We start from the raw sequence: 20,000 nt of genomic DNA, 5'->3' as shown, positions 1-20,000 counted from the left end.
CTTGTGTGATGACAGTATGACCAATCTACACTCAAATTTAATTAATGAATTAAATCTAGTAAATCACTGGATAAAATCAAATAAATTAAAACTTAATATTACTAAAACGCGTTACATACTTTTTTAAAACCGGTCAACAAAGCATACCATGCCCTCTATTTTAATTGAAGGTATTACTTTACAATGTGTAGCAAATACTAAATTTCTTGGGATCATTATAGATGAGAATTTAAATTGGCTAAATCAATAAGGTGGTGAGCGTGCGATCGGGCAGACGTCCACGCGTTGCTTCGAATCCCACCGCGTACAGCCTTAAACACTTTGCCGTTTGTCAAGTGGTTTAAAGTTACTTACATGTCACCATGATACCCAGGTTCTAGGTGGTTACACCCAAGATGAGCTTCGGGGGTGATATGGGCCCTAATATGGGTACCACTGTAAATAAAATTGCCTGCGCCGGTAATGGGCAGAAGCTGAACAGCGCTTCCCATACACTGTTCAAGTGTGCCTACAGGCGCTATAGGCCTTAACTTTGAAAAAAAAAAAATAAAAAATAAAAGATAATTTCTGTACAAGTAAAATTATCAAGAATATGTGGCATACTATACCTTGTTCGTAATAATCTTACTTCTGGGGCATTAATCAACATATATTACACACTTTGTTATCCTCATCTTATTCACTGTGTTTCTCTTTGGGCTTGTGCCTGGCCATCTTTTATTGACAAGCTGGCTGTAGCTCAAAGAAAAACTTTTAGATGTATGTTTACGATGGGAAAATTTGAATCAATAGAAGCCAATTTTTCTACTTATAATTTTCTTAACTTTCATGATATCCACAAATATTTTCTTCTATAATTCATCCACAAGGATTTAAACAGCCATAGTGTAACTCCAACCTTTGAGTTGGTATACAGAGTTCTTTATATTAGAAATAATAACGTTAACTTAGTTTGCCCTCAGTTCCGAACAACTCTCTTCAAAAACTGTATACTGAGTTCAGATTTTCAACTCTAGAATTCCTTACCAACAGAAATAAAAACAACCAGTAACCTGTCGCTGTTTAAAAAGAAAATAAAAGCATATTTGAAAACTTCATTGTAACACACATTTCACGAACATTACGGTTGTATACGTATATATACATATATATATATATATATATATATATATATATATATATATATATATATATATATATATATATATATATATATATATATATATATATATATATATATATATATATATATATATATATATATATATATATATATATATATATATATATATATATATATATATATATATATATATATATATATATATATATATATATATATATATATATATATATATATATATATATATATATATATATATATATATATATATATATATATATATATATATATATATATATATATATATATATATATATATATATATATATATATATATATATATATATATATATATATATATATATATATATATATATATATATATATATATATATATATATATATATATATACTATATATATATATATATATATATATATATATATATATATATATATATATATATATATATATATATATATATATATATATATATGTTTTGTTGTGTTTAGCGCAAATGTGAGAAAATTAGGCTCCTGGTCGAGTAACTAAGGATGTTATTCGAGGCGCTTCTAGTTATCAATGATGTATTTTAAATGAGCATCTGTATAGAAACGAATTTATTGTGTACTATTGCTTCTTATGTATCGCATCCACATCACAGTAAATAGTAAAATTCGGTCTGTCAGGGAGCTTCAGCTCGACAGACCGTGGCACTTTTTTGTATAAATTTGATTTTGCATGTAAAAATTATTTTTCTCAAGACAATGAACTTTACTCTACTTTACTTAACTTTTACACACACAAAAGAGAAATTGCACCATTAAGAATTGCCCTGGCGTTTTCTTACAACAATTGTTACGATAATGATTTCAATTGTCATGATTTAGATACGCGATATTGAAAGTGATGGTGAGAATTTTTATTTCATTAGTGTGATGAAATGTATGGTACGTTCCTGGTGGTTAAATGATGCATGAACTACTGTTTACACTGTTGGAGGTGACTTGCGTAAATAGTGACCCTGTTGTTTTGATGTCAAATTACTGTTAGTCAGTCATCCTGCATCTCTTACTCATTCATCCTGCCGAACATTTGGTGGAATAAGTATAATTTAATCCAAAATTACCCATTAGCAAAGGCCTTAACCAATTGGAATTCTCTATCATTCCGTGTTCACCCAAATTCTGAGTATTGGTCAATGTTAGAGTCAGTCGTTTATTCCTCTTCTTGGCTTCCTCTCCGACATGCAGCCCAAATGTTCATCTCTCGTTGCCATCCCTCACTGGTATGCTTCTGTACAGTCCCGCGCTATCGCTACCATTGTTTGTTACCATGTTCTTCCCATTCCTCTCTATCTTACTTGGCTACCATCTCTCATTACCATCCGTAGCCACCAAACCTCGTTATCATCCATCGCTTTTCCCGCCTCACTACTATCCCTTCCCTACCGTCCCTCACTGCTCCTGCAGTGCCGCTTATCTTTTCGTAGGCGTGGTGGTGCAGTGCGGTAAAGGGACAAGCAGTGTTGTGTTGGATAGAGGCCGAGAGAGAGAGAGAGAGAGAGAGAGAGAGAGAGAGAGAGAGAGTGTGTGTGTGTGTGTGTGTGTGTGTGTGTAATAAGTTCAGTATAATCACCGTTGTGGCTTGCCGGGGCATGAAGGCAACTGGATAAAGCGAAGGAGGAGGAACTTCAAGGCTTTGCATCGAGTGAAGAGGGGCTTATGTCATAACAGTGTTGTTGTACTTTATATCTCGAAACACACACGCATAGGAAGACATGATTTGAAAACGTCTCTCTTGGATGACACGTAATGATTTTGTTAGTATCGAGAAACACCCACAGAAGACAACGTTTTAAGCCACTTTTACTTATTACATTTATTTGTTTTATTTACTTATTATTTATTCATTTTTACTTAATTTTTTTTTTGTAACTTCTGGATATTGTTTTGAACATATATCTTTTGGGACTGGCATATGCTGTGTTTTATTTTCGTTGTTTATTAATTTATCTATTTGGTAGTTTATTTGTTCAATCAATCATTCATTTATATACTTATTTCCATTTATTTATATTTTGTATCTATTTTTCCTCTTCCTTTGAAACTTTCTTAAACAAAAGAAAGAGGACGATTTGAAAGTGTAGATCCACCGCTCAAGTGTGTGTTGCCTTCCTTGTTTTTATTTACCTATTTGTGATTACAGGGCCCGAGCCGTAGCTCTCTATGTCCTGTCTCTTTGTCCACACTTGTCCAATTTTTCCTTCATTTGACTGACACTCGCCTGTCACACACCACATCCACGCTCAGTTTGTTCCATGCATCAATGCTCCGATACGGGAAGCTATACTTCTTGATGTCGCTCGTGCAGGAGTCCTTCAGTATTTTCTTTGGGTGTCCTCTTAGGTAATTACTGGATGCCATCGTGATCAGGTTCTCCCTATCCAATATGTCCACTCCATGTACTATTTTGAACATTGTTATCATATCCTCTGACTCTTCTTTCTTCCAACATGCTTAATTCCAGCCTATTTAACCTCTCCTCATACGGTACCTCCTTAAAGTCTGGTATCATTCTTGTTGCTAACCTCTGCACTCTTTCCAGTTTCTTGACATGTTTCTTCATGTATGGTGACCAAATTACTGATGCATATTCCAACTGTGGCCTAATCAGGGTGGTCAATATTTTCTTTATCATGTTCCCGTCCAGGTAATTAAATGCCCATCCTATACTTTGGAGCATGCTGTACGTTTTTCCAAATATTCTATTAATGTGCTTTTCTGGAGACAGATTACTCTGTACAGTCACTCCCAAGTCTTTTTCTTCACTGACTTCAATTACAGTCTTCCCCCAGCTGGTAGTCTTTATATGGTCTATATTTACTTCTACCCATTCTCATTACACAGCTTTTGTTGGTATTGAATTCCATTTGCCACGTCCTGCTCCATTCATATATTTTGTCCAAGTCCTTCTGCAGTATATTACAGTCATGCATATTCCTCACTCTCCTCATAATCTTTGCATCATCTGCAAACATATTCATATAACTTCTCACTCCCTCTGGCATGTCATTTATATAGATCAGGAACATGATGGGACCAAGCACCGAACCTTGGGGAACTCCACTGGTTACCTTCCTCCACTCTGACTTCACTCCCTTCACTACCGTCCTCATTTCTCTACCTGTCAAATAATTTCTCATCCACTCCGTCAGATTTCCCCTTATTCCTCCGATACTACTTAACTTCCACATCAATCTGTTATGTGGTACTTTATCAAATGCTTTTTTTAAGTCTAGGTATACACAATCAACCCATCCATCCCTCTCTTGTAAAATATCGACCACTCTTGAGTAGAAACATAGCAAATTTGATACACACGATTTCCCTTTTCTAAAGCCAAACTGTTTCTCACTTAGTATTTCTTTGTTTTCCAGGAACTCACACCACTTGCTTTTGATCACTTCTTCACATATCTTACACATAATGCTGGTCAAAGAAACAGGTCTATAATTCAATGGTTCCATGCGACATCCACTTTTGTAGATTGGTACTACATTTGCCCTTTTCCATTCTACTGGCACCTGTCCCGTGTTGATAGATGTTCTTGTTAAATCTAAAATTGGATCTAGCAACTGCTCTTGACATTCTTTTAACATTCTTCCAGACACACCATCTGGTCCCATTGCCTTGTTAACATCTAATTGACTCAAAACTTTTGCAATGTCACTCTTTGTTACTATAATTTCTTGCATCCATCTTGTCACAGGTAACATCCGTCGATTGAATTGTGTTTCTTCTGTGAATACTTTGCAGAAATTCTCATTCAATTTTTCAACAATGACACTTGTATCTTCATATATATAATCTCCAACCTTTAATTTATCAACTGTTTCTTTTTCTGTAATTTACCATTAATGAATTTATAAAACATTTTGGGATCACTTTCACAATTCTCCACTATTCTCTGTTCAAATTCTTGTTGTGCCCTTCTTCTCACTTGAACATATTTATTTCTTGCATTCCTATATGCTTCTCTCTCCACTTCCTCATTATTTCTCTTGTATTTTTCCCATGCCTTTTCCTTCTCCCTTTTGCCTTGTCACAGGTTTTGTTAAACCATTGATCTCCCTTTAAGATTTTCTTAGTATATTTTGGCACAAAGTTCTCTGCGGCCTCACTATATATTTCCATAAATTTTTCATATTTTAACTGCATGTTTGTTTCCTGGTACATTTCGGACCAATCCACATTTCCAAAGTAATTTCTCAACTCCTTATATCTTCCCTTAGCATAATTTAGGCATTCCTCCTTGTATCCAACTTCATTATCTTTGCTGAACCCCACCTTTACCTCAAATTTCAATAATTCATGATCACTCTTCCCCAAAGGACACTCATGCTCAATCTCATTTTCTAGATTTACTCCCTTTGTGAATATCAAGTCCAATCTCGACGGGGCATCACCCCTCCTTTCCCTTGTTGGATGCCTCACCCACTGTGTCATCAAATTTCCCACCGCATAATTTAATAGCTGCTCACCCCATTCTCCACCATTCCCCACTTCAAATTCTTCCTTAATTTACGTCTTTACAGTTGAAATCTCCAACTATAACCATTTTTGCTTTCTTTGCAGCTTCATTTCTCATTCTTTCCAATGTGTGTGTGTGTGTGTGTGTGTGTGTGTGTGTGTGTGTGTGTGTGTGTGTGTGTGTGTGTGTGTGTGTTGCTCGCCTCCAGTCAGTCACCAAACCCTTTCACAAGTACCAGTTTTAGTTTCTTTTACCGACTGGTTCACCTCCACTTCCTTACATGCATCACCACCTCTTCCTCGTCCTCCTCCTCCTCCTCCTCCTCCTCCTCCTCCTCCTCCTCCTCCTCCTCCTCCTCCTTCTCCTCCTTCTCCTCCTCCTCCTTCTCCTCCTCCTCCTCCTCCTTCTCCTCTTCCTCCTCCTCTTCCTCTTCTTCTTCCATATATCTCACTTCCACAAGAACAGAATTCTTATTTCTTTCTCTCTCTTACAACCAACGAATAAATAAAAATGCTAGGCTGGTGGGGAGGAGTCTTTACACTTTTTTATCCTGTTTTCAAACTGGTAATAAAGAACGGTAAACTAGAGAAGTGTATCTAAGGAGAAAGTTTCTTTATAAGCTAGGAAGAGTTTTTATTGCTAGTTGTGTTTTCAGTATCTCCTCTCCTCCTCTTCCTCCTTCTCGTCTTTCCTTTGCCTCGTCCTAGTTTCTTTGCAGTTCTGAGAGATCTAAAAAGAACATTACAATCAAGCCGTATTGATTTCTTTACTCGTATTCACACACACACACACACACACACACACACACACACACACACACACACACACACACACACACACACACACACACACACACTCTCTCTCTCTCTCTCTCTCTCTCTCTCTCTCTCTCTTCCTTCCTTGTATTTTCTCACCTTTGTTCCCTTTTGTCGCGTCCTTCTCACCATAAATTTTAACTTCATCTTCATCATTATCTTCAACCTTAACCTCCCTTAACACCATCACTATTGCTGCTCTTCACTCTCCCCTCTCTTTATCCTTCTCTCTTACCTCTTTCCCTTTCTTTATTCTCCTCTGCACCTTTAGTCTCACGAAAAACGAACTAATACCAGTAATATTTGCGCGTTAACTAATTTCAGGTAAACGTTCTCAGGTGTCATTATTAAGGGATAACGACCAGGTGCCTCAAAGGCCGCTGCGAGTTGAAGGTCATTAGGGGATCTGTCATAAGAAGGAGCACCTCGCGTGATTCAGGGCATGGTAGAATGACGGGGCCTGAGGGAGAGGATGGTAGGGTGATGGCGACGAGGCCGATGTGGGAAGGATGGGGGTGATAGCGAAGGAGTGAGTTCTGTGTAAGATAAAATTGAAAGAGAAAGATGGAAAAACAGGTCAGAATAGGAATGAAAGAGAGTGAAAGAACTAGAGAGAATTAGAGAGTAAAGAAGAAAAGAAAGGTGAAAAAAGTGAATAATGGAGGAAAGAGGAGGATAGAATATGAAAGGAAAAGGAGAGGTCAGGGAACAGAGGGATGAGAAAAGGAAGGAACAGAGAAGAAACAAAAGGCACGTAATTCATGAAAATGGAAAAAAAAAATCAAAAGAGAATTATAGAAAAGAGATCAGGAAAACAAGAGTACTAGAAAGGAAAGGAAAGGAAACAAAATTATAAAACAGGCAAGATATGGAAGAGAAAGAATGCACACACAGGACAGGGATAGGAAAAGGAGAGATGACAGACAGAGAGAGAGAGAGAGAGAGAGAGAGAGAGAGAGAGAGAGAGAGAGAGAGAGAGAGAGAGAAAAAAAGGGAAAGGAATTTAAAGAACATGAAAGGACAGGTAGATGATAACAAGAAAGAAATGAATGACGGGAGGGGAGGGAGGGAGGGGGGACGAATGAGAGTGAAAGAGGGAGTGATGGGAGGAGGAAAGGATACAGCGGTGTGAAGAAAGCAGAGAGCAGGAGATCGTGATGGAGATTGAGAATATGTGACAATTTCGTGACTCACTCCCGTTATCTTTGGGAACCTGAGAGAGAGAGAGAGAGAGAGAGAGAGAGAGAGAGAGAGAGAGAGAGAGAGGTTACTAGTCTATCATCATTAGTATAGTAGTAGTGATAATGATAGTTTAAGTAACAGTAGATACAACGTTGGAACTTTGAAGTATTCCTCTAGTCTCCCTTCAAAAATCTAAGGATAGCTGCAACATTCAGTACAGTGAAGGGCTTCCCGCGTGCAGGCATAGAGGAGGAGAGGATGTTGGGGGGTTGTGGGAGGGGGTAATGAGGGGGCAGGTAGCCATGGAGATAGTAACTTCCTGTTCAGTGTGGAAGGGGGGGGTTGTTGGATAGGGGTCAGTGATGTGGATCGGGTGTGGATGTCAGTAGGAGGATGAATAGGAGGAGGAGGAGTAGGAGGGGGAGTATTAGGGACAGGAGAGCATGAGCGTTTCCTACAGTTCGGCCATGAGAAGGTGTGGTGGTTCGGTTACCTTACTTAGAGCATAAGTTAAACGAAACTACTCCTTTTTAGTGTAGATTCAGATTGGAGCCAGAAAAGGACCTGACCCTGAAAAGATGTGTGTGACTCCATGTGTGTGATGTTTATATCGCTCCCTGTGAATTAAGACACCGGAGTACTTGCAGTGATGACTTGACGTGATTTAGGAGCGATATTTTGTTTCCTGCCGATGATTTGAAATTGATGTCTTTGGAATGAGAGAAGAGGGGAGGTGGAGGCAGAGGAGCTAGAAGAAGAAGAAGAAGAGAAAACGTATTAGAGAAATGATCAGCCGCCTGCAGCAGACGCTCTGGGGTGAGGTTTACACACACACACACACACACAGGTTCCTCTAAGCTCATGTGAAGTGCCGAGCTGATTCACTTTCCTTCCTTTCCGTTATTATGAGTTCAAACAGTCGTGGTGGTGGTGGTGGTGATAGTGATGGTGAAGGTGGTGGTCGTTAGGGACGGTTGAGTTGCGTCATCAGGTGTGGCTGACATGACATCATCACCACCACTACCACCATATCGGCTGGCAGCTGCTGCATTGTTGTGACGGCGTTAGAGAGAGAGAGAGAGAGAGTGTGTGTGTGTGTGTGTGTGTGTGTGTGTGTGTGTGTGATTCGGATGAGATGAGATGAAGAGAAATAATTAATTAATCAATGCAGAGTAAGATGGTGACGCGAGATGAATAATCCCGAGTTTTGACCGAACTAAGGTGTGTCGTATGACACACACACACACACACACACACACACACACCGCACTGATCGGTATCGACTTAGCGCGGTGCCCACTATTGTGCGAGCCTTAAACAAATAAGTAAATTAATAAGTGAATTCTAGGTTAAGTTATATCCATAGTTAGGTTAAGCATTTCATTTCATTGTCTTAGTGTCCCCCCCCCCCTGTACATTTTCAGTGTAATTTTTACATTGCCAAAGTAATAAACCGTATATTATTATTATTATTATTTTACACACATACATACACACACACACATGTACAAGACAAAAAAAAATATACAGGCGATTGCAGTTCATGTAAATAAACACATATACGTACATACATACACCAGTAAGCAAAACCTGCGATTCATCACACACACACACACACACACACACACACACACACACACACACACACTGAATGCCAACAATGAATTATACACACACACGTGGCGCAATCGCTGTGTTGTTTATGTTACGAGCCTCGGCGAGGAGTATTTCCGAGCGTGATCTCAGCTGTCCCTCCCGCTGCCGCCCACTTCCCGCAGGACTAGTTTCTTGCGCTCTGTCGGGACTGGTGAGGCGAGGAGAGACTGGGAGAGACGAAAGGGCGGAGTTGGTGGTTGCGACCAAACGAGACGCACTGGTAACACCGCAGGGGAGCAAAAAGCGAAAAAAAATAACGTGTTTTTCTGTGTATGTGTGAGTAATGAACTGATTGTTTATGTGTGTCCGGGATGACTGATGTCTCTCTGTTCCTCTTCCCTAATTATTTTTTTCTTCTTTCATCGTTTTTCTTTGTCGTCCATAGTTTTTTTTTTTTCTCTTTATATGAGATGTCCCTTGTTTATTTGTTGCTTTCCTTTCGTCCAGTGTCTGTTTACTAGTGTTCATTTTCAGTGTTTTTTTTTTCCTTTTTTTGTTTTCATTGGTCTTTAGAGTTCGTTATATCGTTCAGTTTTGTATTTGCTATATATAAGTACATGAATGCTCTCTCTCTCTCTCTCTCTCTCTCTCTCTCTCTCTCTCTCTCTCTCTCTCTCTCTCTCTCTCTCTCTCTCTCTCTCTCCAAAGTTAACTTCGCATTTTCTTTCCTTTCAAAAACGTGTTTCGAAATACGCACAAGATTATTGACTCCTTTATCGATTTCCTCCCTTTGTTCCTCCTCCTCCTCCTCCTCCTCCTCCTCCTCCACTCTTCTCGTTACCTATCTTTCCCCATTCGATCTCATAGTTTTATAGCCGCTTCCCTGCCTCTCTCTCTCTCTCTCTCTCTCTCTCTCTCTCTCTCTCTCTCTTCTCTCTCTCTCTCTCCTGCCTCGTTTCTCCCCCATTCGTCCCCTCCCTCCATTTCCTCTTCCACCGTTACTGCCTCTTCTATCACGAATATCCTCCTCCTCTTCCTCCTCCCCCTGTGTCTTCCCGTCTTCTTTCACGACCTGTCTTCCTGTGCGCTCTCTCTCTCTCTCTCTCTCTCTCTCTCTCTCTCTCTCTCTCTCTCTCTCTGCTTCACCTGACTCGCTTCTCTCCATTCGTCCTCTCTTTCCATTTCCTCTTCCACCGTTCCTACCTCTTCTATCTCGAATATCCTCCTCCTCTTCCTCCTGTGCCTTCTTGTCTCTCTCTCTCTCTCTCTCTCTCTCTCTCTCTCTCTCTCTCTCTCTCTCTCTCTCTCTCAATATACACCATCCCGCCATGAAAGAGAGTCAATGTTTGGCTACATGACACGTGTGTTGCTAAACCAAAACACTCGACTTAGTGAGCGAGGTTGGCGATGACAGGATGACATGGAACACTTAACTAGATGTTTTGTTTTCTTTCCTTGTTGACATTGTAAAGGTTGTTGTTGTACTTTGTTTTTTCTTCTTTTAGCTCATTTTGTTGTTTTGTTATTTTTCATTTTCATCTTCTTCATTTTACTTCTCTTCATTTGCTTCGCACTTTTATCGGTGAATTCTTCACTATTTCGTTTTTTTTTTTTTTTTAATTAGCAGTGTCCTAGAATGTCTGTTTTGTATATTTCAGTTTTATAAACATTCCAAGTGATCATTTTTTTCGTATTTTTTCCTTTTACACATTGTACGCTAATTGCCATATGTATAAATTTACATCTCATCATCTCATCATTCAGTTTCCAAAGCCTTAGATTGTGTTTTCCATTTTTATTTATCTATTTATTTATTTTGTTCTTGGTGTTATTGTTGTTGTTGTTGTAAACATTTTCCAACTTAACATTTGTTTCCATATCTTTTCCTATACAAATTGTACTGTAATCACTCTAGGCGTAAAATCAACCTTATGAACCAGCTTGCAATGTCTCTAAATTAGTTTTTGCCAGCGCCAATATGATAATCTCTTCGTGTCGTGACTTCAAACAAATACTTCAAAGAGGGAAAGGGCGTCAGGATGCGTTTATGATCTTGTTTACCTTCGTGTTATACTAACGTGACTTTTGATAACAGTCACAGATCTTCTTAATTAGTCTTCGTTCAACTCAAACTTGGTGAAACTGTGTGATGCAGTTTTATAATATGATACTGAATTGTCTCTGACAGGAAAGGAAGTGATGCGATAGTACATCAATATGTAAGTACATAAATCTGTAGATATATAAATGTATAGATATAAATGAGAAGATGGTAATAAACATATTATAACCCTTCAGCAACGTACAGAATCAAACAAAACACACAGGAGTTGGTCTACCACGGTCTTCCCTTCCTTTAACTCTTCACGACCATCACAAATTAGTGACTGGACATTTTTATAGCATCGTCCACCCTTTGACCTTTTCTTGGTGCGTGGGCGGTTGGGAGGGGCTGCTCAAGATGTATTAGTCTAATACATTTTGGGGCTGACAAGCAAACTGGGGGAGGAGGGGAAGGGAATAGTGTGCGCATGCGTGGGTGATATTTGATGGTGGGGATTGATAAGAAGGAAAGGAGGAGCCGAAGAGGGAGGAAGGAATCTCGTGTCGGTTTGGGGAAGTTAGGGTTGTGTGGGAGGTGGAACATGAATAAGGAGGGGGTTGGGTGGGTTAGTGCAGAAGCGTGGATGTTAAAATGCAGGTGAATTAAGTGAAGGAAGAGAGGAGATGGATGCTGTCTGTGAGCGAGACAGAAGGTATGTGGAGAGAAACGGGATGACAGGAAGGAGGAAAGAGGAGAAGGATGAGGCATGAGTGTGTGATTGAGAGTTGAGGAGGAGAGGAAGAGGTATATCAACAGAGAAGTTGTGTGGGAGGAGAATGTCTGTAGGAGAGAGGATGGGTGGGCGACTGGAGGAGAGACGGTGGTGCTGGGGGAGTAAGGAATGTCAAAGGTTATGATATCAGACGTTTTGGGAAGGAAAAGAGAGAAATAAAACAGCACGCAGCTTAACATGACCTACTCTGGATGCGATGCTTTGATTAGTTTGACCTGAACTGACTTCCAAACAAATGCTTTGTTTTTTGCGTGATCTTCCTTCGTCATGACTTCAGCGGAATGCCGTGACGAGAAGTTTAGAAAGGAAGGAAGGAGAAGGAGGAGGAGGAGGAGGAGGAAGAGAAGGAGGAGGAGGAGGAGGAGAAAAAGTAAACTAAAAGAATACGTTGATTTTCAGTAATGTATGTCAACGTCATATGATATTTTTTCTTCGTGTATTTAAGTAAATAATTATCTCTCCTCCTACGAATTATCTCGTGTAAGTAAGCTTAATTTTCTCTCCTTTTATTTATTTATTTTTTTTTCTATCTTATCATGTGAACATTTTTCTTTGTTTAGGTTTCCGGGTTTCCATACCGGACTGATTGTTTTGAGTTATGCTCTTAATACATCTGTTTACCTTTTCTTGTTTTCGTTTATATTTCGAAGTATAAGAAAAAAATAAATAAAAAAAAGCAAGAAGTAAAAAAAAATATTAATAAAATAAAAACAACATTGCGTTGTGCGGTAGTCTTAAGCTAAAAAGGTTGTGGTTTAGGCTGAAATGGACTGTGTAAATAACTTGTAAATCTGGCGTGACCTCAATTTTTTTTTCCTCGTCCTCCTTGTGATGCTCACCACCACTAGCACCACCAGGAGGGAGGAGGCGTAGCTAAACCCAAAACAAACAAATTCCATGTATGTTACATGTTAGCACGACACATTCACTCTGAGACGAGATAGATTAACGTAAACAACAAGAAGATGTATTATCGATGTCTTTTATTTTAATTTTATTCTTGGAGTTCCAAACTAAATACAATAAAGAATTGTTGAATTAAATGAAATGACAAGATACTTCTCTACTTTCTTATTCATTCGTTTGGATTTCTCTTTCATGCTTTTACTTTCTATTGTGGTTTTTCCTCCTTCCTGTTTTCTTTCTTGTTTTCTCTTTCAGTAAGGTGTAGAATATATATATATATATATATATATATATATATATATATATATATATATATATATATATATATATAATGCTTCTAAGAGCTTAATATCGGTGTTAGAGTGATATGTCAGTAAAATTTCGAGATCGGTGGCATCAGAAGGATGATCACTGTAATGTGAGTGTGCTCTAACAGCACAAAAAGAAAGATAAGCTAATTCCTTATTAGTTCTAACAGAAAAATCTTTGTGCTCAGCTATTCTGTGTGTTAGGTTTCTGCGAGTCTCGCCAATGTATCGTGCTTTATAGCAAGAACAATAATTAAACTCATAAACGACGTTGGAGGCGAGATTCGCAGGAACAGTCTTTGAATTTAAAAAATAAAGTCAATGGTATAAGAATGAGTGAAAATAAACAAAAAATAGTGTCAGGATAATATGTGTTTGAAGAATTACTGAGAGATTTTTTGATAGAGTAACTCAAGTGACCATAAAAGGGTAGCGTAATGTATGTTTTTGTTTTCACCGGAGTGAGACGAGAGACATTGGTAAAATTTCCAACGTTTATGAGTTTAATTGTTTTTGCTGTAAAGCACGATACATTGGCGAGACTCGCAGAAACCTAACATACAGGGTAACTGAACACAAAGGTTTTTCCGTTAGAACTAATAGGCAATTAGCTAATCTTTCCTTTTCTGCTGTCAGAGCACATTCACATTACAGTGATGCCACCGATCTCAAAATTTTACAGACATGTCACTCTAACACCGATATTAAGCTCTTAGAAGCATTGTTCATTAAGCATATTCAACCAGACTTAAATAATAAACTTGCTTCAACTAGGCTCCCTTACAATAGGCTTCGGAGCTCTGTTTCTTTTCTAGCTCTTCCCAGTTTTATTCTTGATTGAGAGAGGAAAGGAGGTACAGGTGTGTGACGAAAAAAACATATGAAGAAAAACATAAACAACCACCAATAGGTCTGATTTCAAGTGATTTAGCTATTTCTGAGATACTATTCTTATCGAAACAGAGAAGCAGACAACAACGGTTGTGGGGTGGTGGTGGTGGATAAGGATGGGATAAAATAATAAGGACGGTAGTGATCTGCCGTAGGCAGAAGGGAGCGCAGTTCGGGACTGTAAGGCGAGATAGTGACCAAACAGGTGTAGCTCGTTGGATGACCCCCGACGCACTCCACCACGTACTATGAAACTAGACACCAGGGTCCTACTACTCTTCAAAGTTCCATCCCATCCCTATCATTATCAAACTAATCATATCCATCCTTCAATCAGTTTCTTTAAGTGAAAAAGTAGAATAATTGTATCAACATTCGGTCAGTGTTGTAAGGTCTTGAGTGACTTAATGCATATTGCTCTTGCGATATCTTCCCTTCTACTAGTTTACCTCTTGGGTTTGTTGATGTTGTGGCACTTGTTTTAACCTTCCCTTCCAGCCCAGGAGTGCGTGGGAATAGGGTCAGATTTGATACAAAAAGACGATTGAAAGAAGAATTATTAATGTGTTACTTCTGCAGCACTACAAACATAGCAAATCACTAACGCAATACGCACACAATACCATCTTATATCACAGGGATGACACCAGTTGCGTCTTTTGACCTTAGTTTTCTTTTTTTTTTTTTTGTAATGTTTTTTATTGTGCTTCAGGTTGTGATTGCTACTATTGTTATTATTGCTACTGTCATTGTCATTATCATACAAACACTCAAAATTATATTTTTTCAGTAATTGATGTAATTAGTGTATAGCCAATGCAGTAGTTACATGAATAATCTCACTCCCTAGTAACTCTGAGGTGTATATATTTGTTGCTGTCGTGTATTATTAAGTATATTCCTCCACTCTTTTTTATTTTCGTCTCTCTCTTCCTCCTCCTTCACCTTGGGGTAGGGCGCGGGGCACTGCCGGCCTATCAGCGGGTGAGGGTGCCACGGGTGTCGAATAGCGGCCAGGCTTCCCGGTGTGTTCTTAAGCCACCCCACCCCGGTGCTCCCCTTTCTCTGTAGGTCACCTTTCCTTTGGGGTTTCCTTACGCAAACATCCTTTCATTCCCCTGCCTTGATATACTGATCTGTCAAAGGTTCTCACTACTGTTATGTTTCATAGTCTTGTTTAGAGTTTAGCATGGAGGATAAATGGAACGTTGTAGCTGCGTGTAATACTTGGCAGCGTATGATAACTCCTCTTAACCAGGGTATTAGTTTGATGAGTGAAATTACTCTCATTACGCCCAAGTTTCAGGGTGCTGTGAAATAAAATAAGGTTGGAATGCAGCCTCTAATGTATCTGTTTGTGTGTGTGTGTGTGTGTGTGTGTGTGTGTGTGTGTGTGTGTGTGTGTGAGTGCGTAGGTGGAAAGTTTGCAGGTTTAATGTTCTGCTGATACGTAAAAATACACATACAAAAAAAAAAATAGACATTGTTGAGAAAATGCACAGCGATACTTAAAATGAATAAAGCGACGTGGATATATTTTTGGGTAGATATACATAAGGATGGCATTAGGTTAAGGGGTGAAGTGGATGTAGGTGAGAGGACTGGTGGTGGTGGTAGTGGTGATGACAGGTTCCACAAGTCGTATTATGTTGTGGTGTTGTGGACAAGAGGAAGCCTGTCCCTGTAGATAGTCTCTCACCTCTTGTTTCTTTAATTTGGGTTTCGTCTCCACTTTCGTCATGTTGAATTAATTCCGAACTCTCAATCTTTTTTTTCTATTTCTTTTAACTTTTTTATTCGTACGTCGAACATTTCGCCTTGAAACTACGTATGTGAGCTTAACTTCATTTGGAGACTTAATTTTTCCTACATTTGCGTCATAATTAAATGTTATTAAGATATTAGTGTATTTTCTCTCTAGTATGAGTTTTTTTGTTTGTTGTATTTTTTTTTTTTTTTTTCGTCTAAGAATTGCTCTCATGTAATTATTATTTATTCCTGGGTATTATTTCTAGGAACCTTCTTTCTTACAGTTCATAATTCAATGTTCCCAAGAGACTGTTTCGACGTATTACTATATCATGTGTGTGTGTGTGTGTGTGTGTGTGTGTGTGTGTGTGTGTGTGTGTGTGTGTGTGTGTGTGAGTAATTCACCTTGGTCGTCTTCTTGTCACCCAGACAGTCTTCCCCATTACGGAGAGAGCTCAGAGCTCATAGACCGATCTTCGGGTAGGACAGAAACCACATGTGTGTGTGTGTGTGTGTGTGTGTGTGTGTGTGTGTGTGTGTGTGTGTGTGTGTGTGTGTGTGCGTTATGTATGTACTCGTATTCATTCATTTATTCATTCATTCATCCATTCTTTCATTAATTTTTGAAGGTGTGTGATATATACTTGGATCCATTTTATCATTTATTTATTGCATTTATTCATTCTTTAATTTTCCAAGTTATTCATTTGTGTTTCTCTTCCCCCTCAGACGAGCAAGAAAGGGTGCAGAAAAAGACCTTCATGAACTGGATCAACGCTCACTTAGTTCGGGTAAGTAAGAGCAACAACAGCAGCAATAAAGATCTCAGCAATGTTCATAACTAGCACATTGGTAGAGCAGTTACTTTAACTACACTCATCCCTCGCTCCCTATCTGCTACTTTTAAGATTCCACCAGTTTGAAAGATACCCTTGCTCGAATTATTTACACTCTTGAGATAATGATAGAGAGTTATATATTTACATAGCATGTATGGTATTGAGCAGCGCCTCCAACTAAACACATCTGTTGCTTTTTTATCCGTCTTTGAAGATCACACGTGTTGGAAAGGGGAATCTTGCATTTTTGTCTGCTTTGTCATATGGGTTTATGTTACGTAATAGGAGTTAGCATTGACAATAGTATGTGTTTAGTATAAAGAAGACCCTCCAGCTACACATATATGTCGCACCCTACTAGGTGTTTTAAAATCTCGTATTGCTTGAAAGGACACTCTTGACTAGATTGTGGTAAAGGTTTGTATTAAGCGGTCGGAAGTTCATAATGTATGTTTGAGTATTAAATGACATATTTCACGGAGGAAATCGGTAGTTAGGGAATTTTAGCAGTTAATCAGAAAAAGTATACTTCTGTTGCAATTTTTTTTTTTTTTTTTTTTGTATTGTATAGTCTTTTTTTTCTCATATTGTTTTTAGTTATATTGAAATGACTCCTGCTATATACCTCATGATTTGCAATATGTTTATTTATTTACATATTCATCCATATTATGTAATTTTATTTATCTATGTATTTTATTGCTTTTACTTTTTCCTTTCTTCTTACTTATTTATTCATCTGCTAAAAAAAATACGCGATCGTGTATTTCCAACTTATCAGTGGCACAGGTATTTAGTGTCTGGCGTTCTTTCATTAAGTTAGGCAAGTTTTACAGGTACTTCCCGTTTTACTTCTCATCAGTCATTTTTTTTTCTCTTTTTTCTTCCTGGCGTCTCTCTCTCTCTCTCTCTCTCTCTCTCTCTCTCTCTCTCTCTCTCTCTCTCTCTCTCTCTATATATATATATATATATATATATATATATATATATATATATATATATATATATATATATATATATATATATTTACAACACACAAAGTCACATAGCTTAGTTTATTTTCTAACACACACACACACACACACACACACACGCCCGGTAGCTCAGTGGTTAGAGCGCTGGCTACACAAGCCAGAGGACCGGGGTTCGATTCCCCGGCCGGGTGGAGATATTTGGGTGTGTCTCCTTTCACGTGTAGCCCCTGTTCACCTAGCAGTGAGTAGGTACGGGATGTAAATCGAGGAGTTGTGATCTTGTTGTCCCGGTGTGAGGTGTGTGCCTGGTCTCAGGCCTATCCGAAGATCGGAAATAATGAGCTCTGAGCTCGTTCCGTAGGGTAGCGTCTGGCTGTCTCGTCAGAGACTGCAGCAGATCAAACAGTGAACACACACACACACACACACACACACACCGCGTAGTATAGTGGTTAGCACGCTCGACTCACAATCGAGAGGGTCCGGGTTCGAGTCTCGGGAAACGGCGATGCAAATGGGCAAGCCTCTTAATGTTCACCTAGCAGTAAAATAGGTACGGGATGTAACTCGAGGGGTTGTGGCCTCGCTTTCCCGGTGTGTGGAGTGTGGTGTGGTCTCAGTCCTACCCGATGATCGGTCACTACGAGCTCTGAGCTCTTTCCGTAGAGGAAAGGGTGGTTGGGTGACCAGTAGACGCCCGTGGTGAATAACACACACACACACACACACACACACACACACACAGTATGTGCTCCATACTTTACTTGTAAATTCTGAGCATTCTAATGAATATTCTATTCTATTCTATCCTATTCTATTCACACAGACACACACACACACGCGCGCGCGCGTAGTACTGTAGTGGTTAGCACGCTCGACTCACAATCGAGAGAGCCCGGGTTGAGTCCCGGGAAGCTGCGAAGCAAATGGGCAAGCCTCTTAATGTGTAGTCCCTGTTCACCTAGCAGTTAAATAGGTACGGGATGTAACTCGAGGGTTTGTGGCCTCGCTTTCCTGGTGTGTGGAGTGTGTTGTGTCGTACCCGAAGATCGGTCTATGAACCTCTGAGCTCGCTCCATAATGGGGAAGACTGGCTGGGTGACTAGCAGGCGACCGTGGTGGTAAATTACTGACACTCTTTTTCTCTCTCTCTGTGAAGACAAGTAAGCAATTCTTCAGCACCCTCTCCCTTCTCTCCCTCGCAGCACGTTCCACCGCTGAAGCTAAGTGATCTGATCGAAGACCTGAAGGATGGCACTGCGCTGCTCGCCCTGTTGGAGGTGCTGTCGGGAGAGAAGCTGCCTATTGAGAAGGGCCGTGTCCTCCGCCGGCCTCACTTCCTCAGCAACGCCAACACGGCACTACAGTTCCTACAGAGCAAAAGGGTATGTCTCGCTTAATGTGTTTTTGGATACTTATGGCTGGTTTTATTAGTTGATGGAGTTGTAATGGAGGATTTGGTGCCATTATGTTTCAGTTTCTCATTGTAATAGTTCTTTTCTTTTTTGAGGAAGGGGAAGATTTTTAACTAAGTATTGTTTGTTGTTGATTTGACTCAGAAATACAGTCTCTCTCTCTCTCTCTCTCTCTCTCTCTCTCTCTCTCTCTCTCTCTCTCTCTCTCTCTCTCTCTCTCTCTCTCTCTCTCCTTTTTGGGGTATTCAGTTGATTACCATAATGGAAGTTTTTGTTTTCCAGTAAACTTAGTGCCATTAGATCTGAATTACTTGTTATATATTCCAAATGGAGAGGAAAATATAATCTAATATTGCTTACATTATGTTTTAACAAAAAAATGCAAGCTCTCTTTTTGTGGGTATTCAGTTGTTTAGAGGAAAGTCTTACGCATGTTTATATTATCTTGTTAAGGGGATTTATAATGGTCTGTGATCCTAAGCCATCACCTCTCCTCAGATAAAGCTAGTGAACATCAATCCCACGGACCTGGTGGACGGGCGGCCCTCGGTGGTGCTGGGCCTCATATGGACCGTCATCCTCTACTTCCAGGTAGGAGCGTCACCCATCTTCCATCATGACTACCGCTGCCGCGCCTGTACCTCCCACAAACTCGGGTTTAAGTCTTTCCTCGGTCTAGACAGGCAACTCAGAATCCTCACATGGAAGAGCGGCCACCTGGCGCCATACTCGTAAAAAAAATATGAGGCTGAATCAACAACACTTGTGGCAGGATGGAGAAATTGAGGCTTATAGTTAAAGAAAACTTACTATTCGCTACATTTTTACTGTC

The 20,000-nt window shown here is 39.3% G+C and overlaps 1 protein-coding gene across 1 annotated transcript in view; it reads left to right on the top strand.

Annotated features, from left to right (window-relative positions):
• The window catches only part of LOC123520114 (nesprin-1-like), a 346,042-nt gene that overhangs the window by 22,350 nt on the left and 303,692 nt on the right, over nucleotides 1–20,000 (top strand). The window contains 3 exon segments of the mRNA XM_045282036.1: nucleotides 16,670–16,731; nucleotides 18,959–19,138; nucleotides 19,667–19,759. Of these exon segments, the coding sequence (XP_045137971.1) occupies nucleotides 16,670–16,731; nucleotides 18,959–19,138; nucleotides 19,667–19,759 (335 nt within the window).

This window comes from Portunus trituberculatus, chromosome 46, assembly GCF_017591435.1.
Source record: "Portunus trituberculatus isolate SZX2019 chromosome 46, ASM1759143v1, whole genome shotgun sequence".
NCBI lineage: Eukaryota > Metazoa > Arthropoda > Malacostraca > Decapoda > Portunidae > Portunus > Portunus trituberculatus.
Note: the sequence above shows the minus strand (reverse complement) of the source record. Positions and strands in the feature narration are given on the sequence as shown.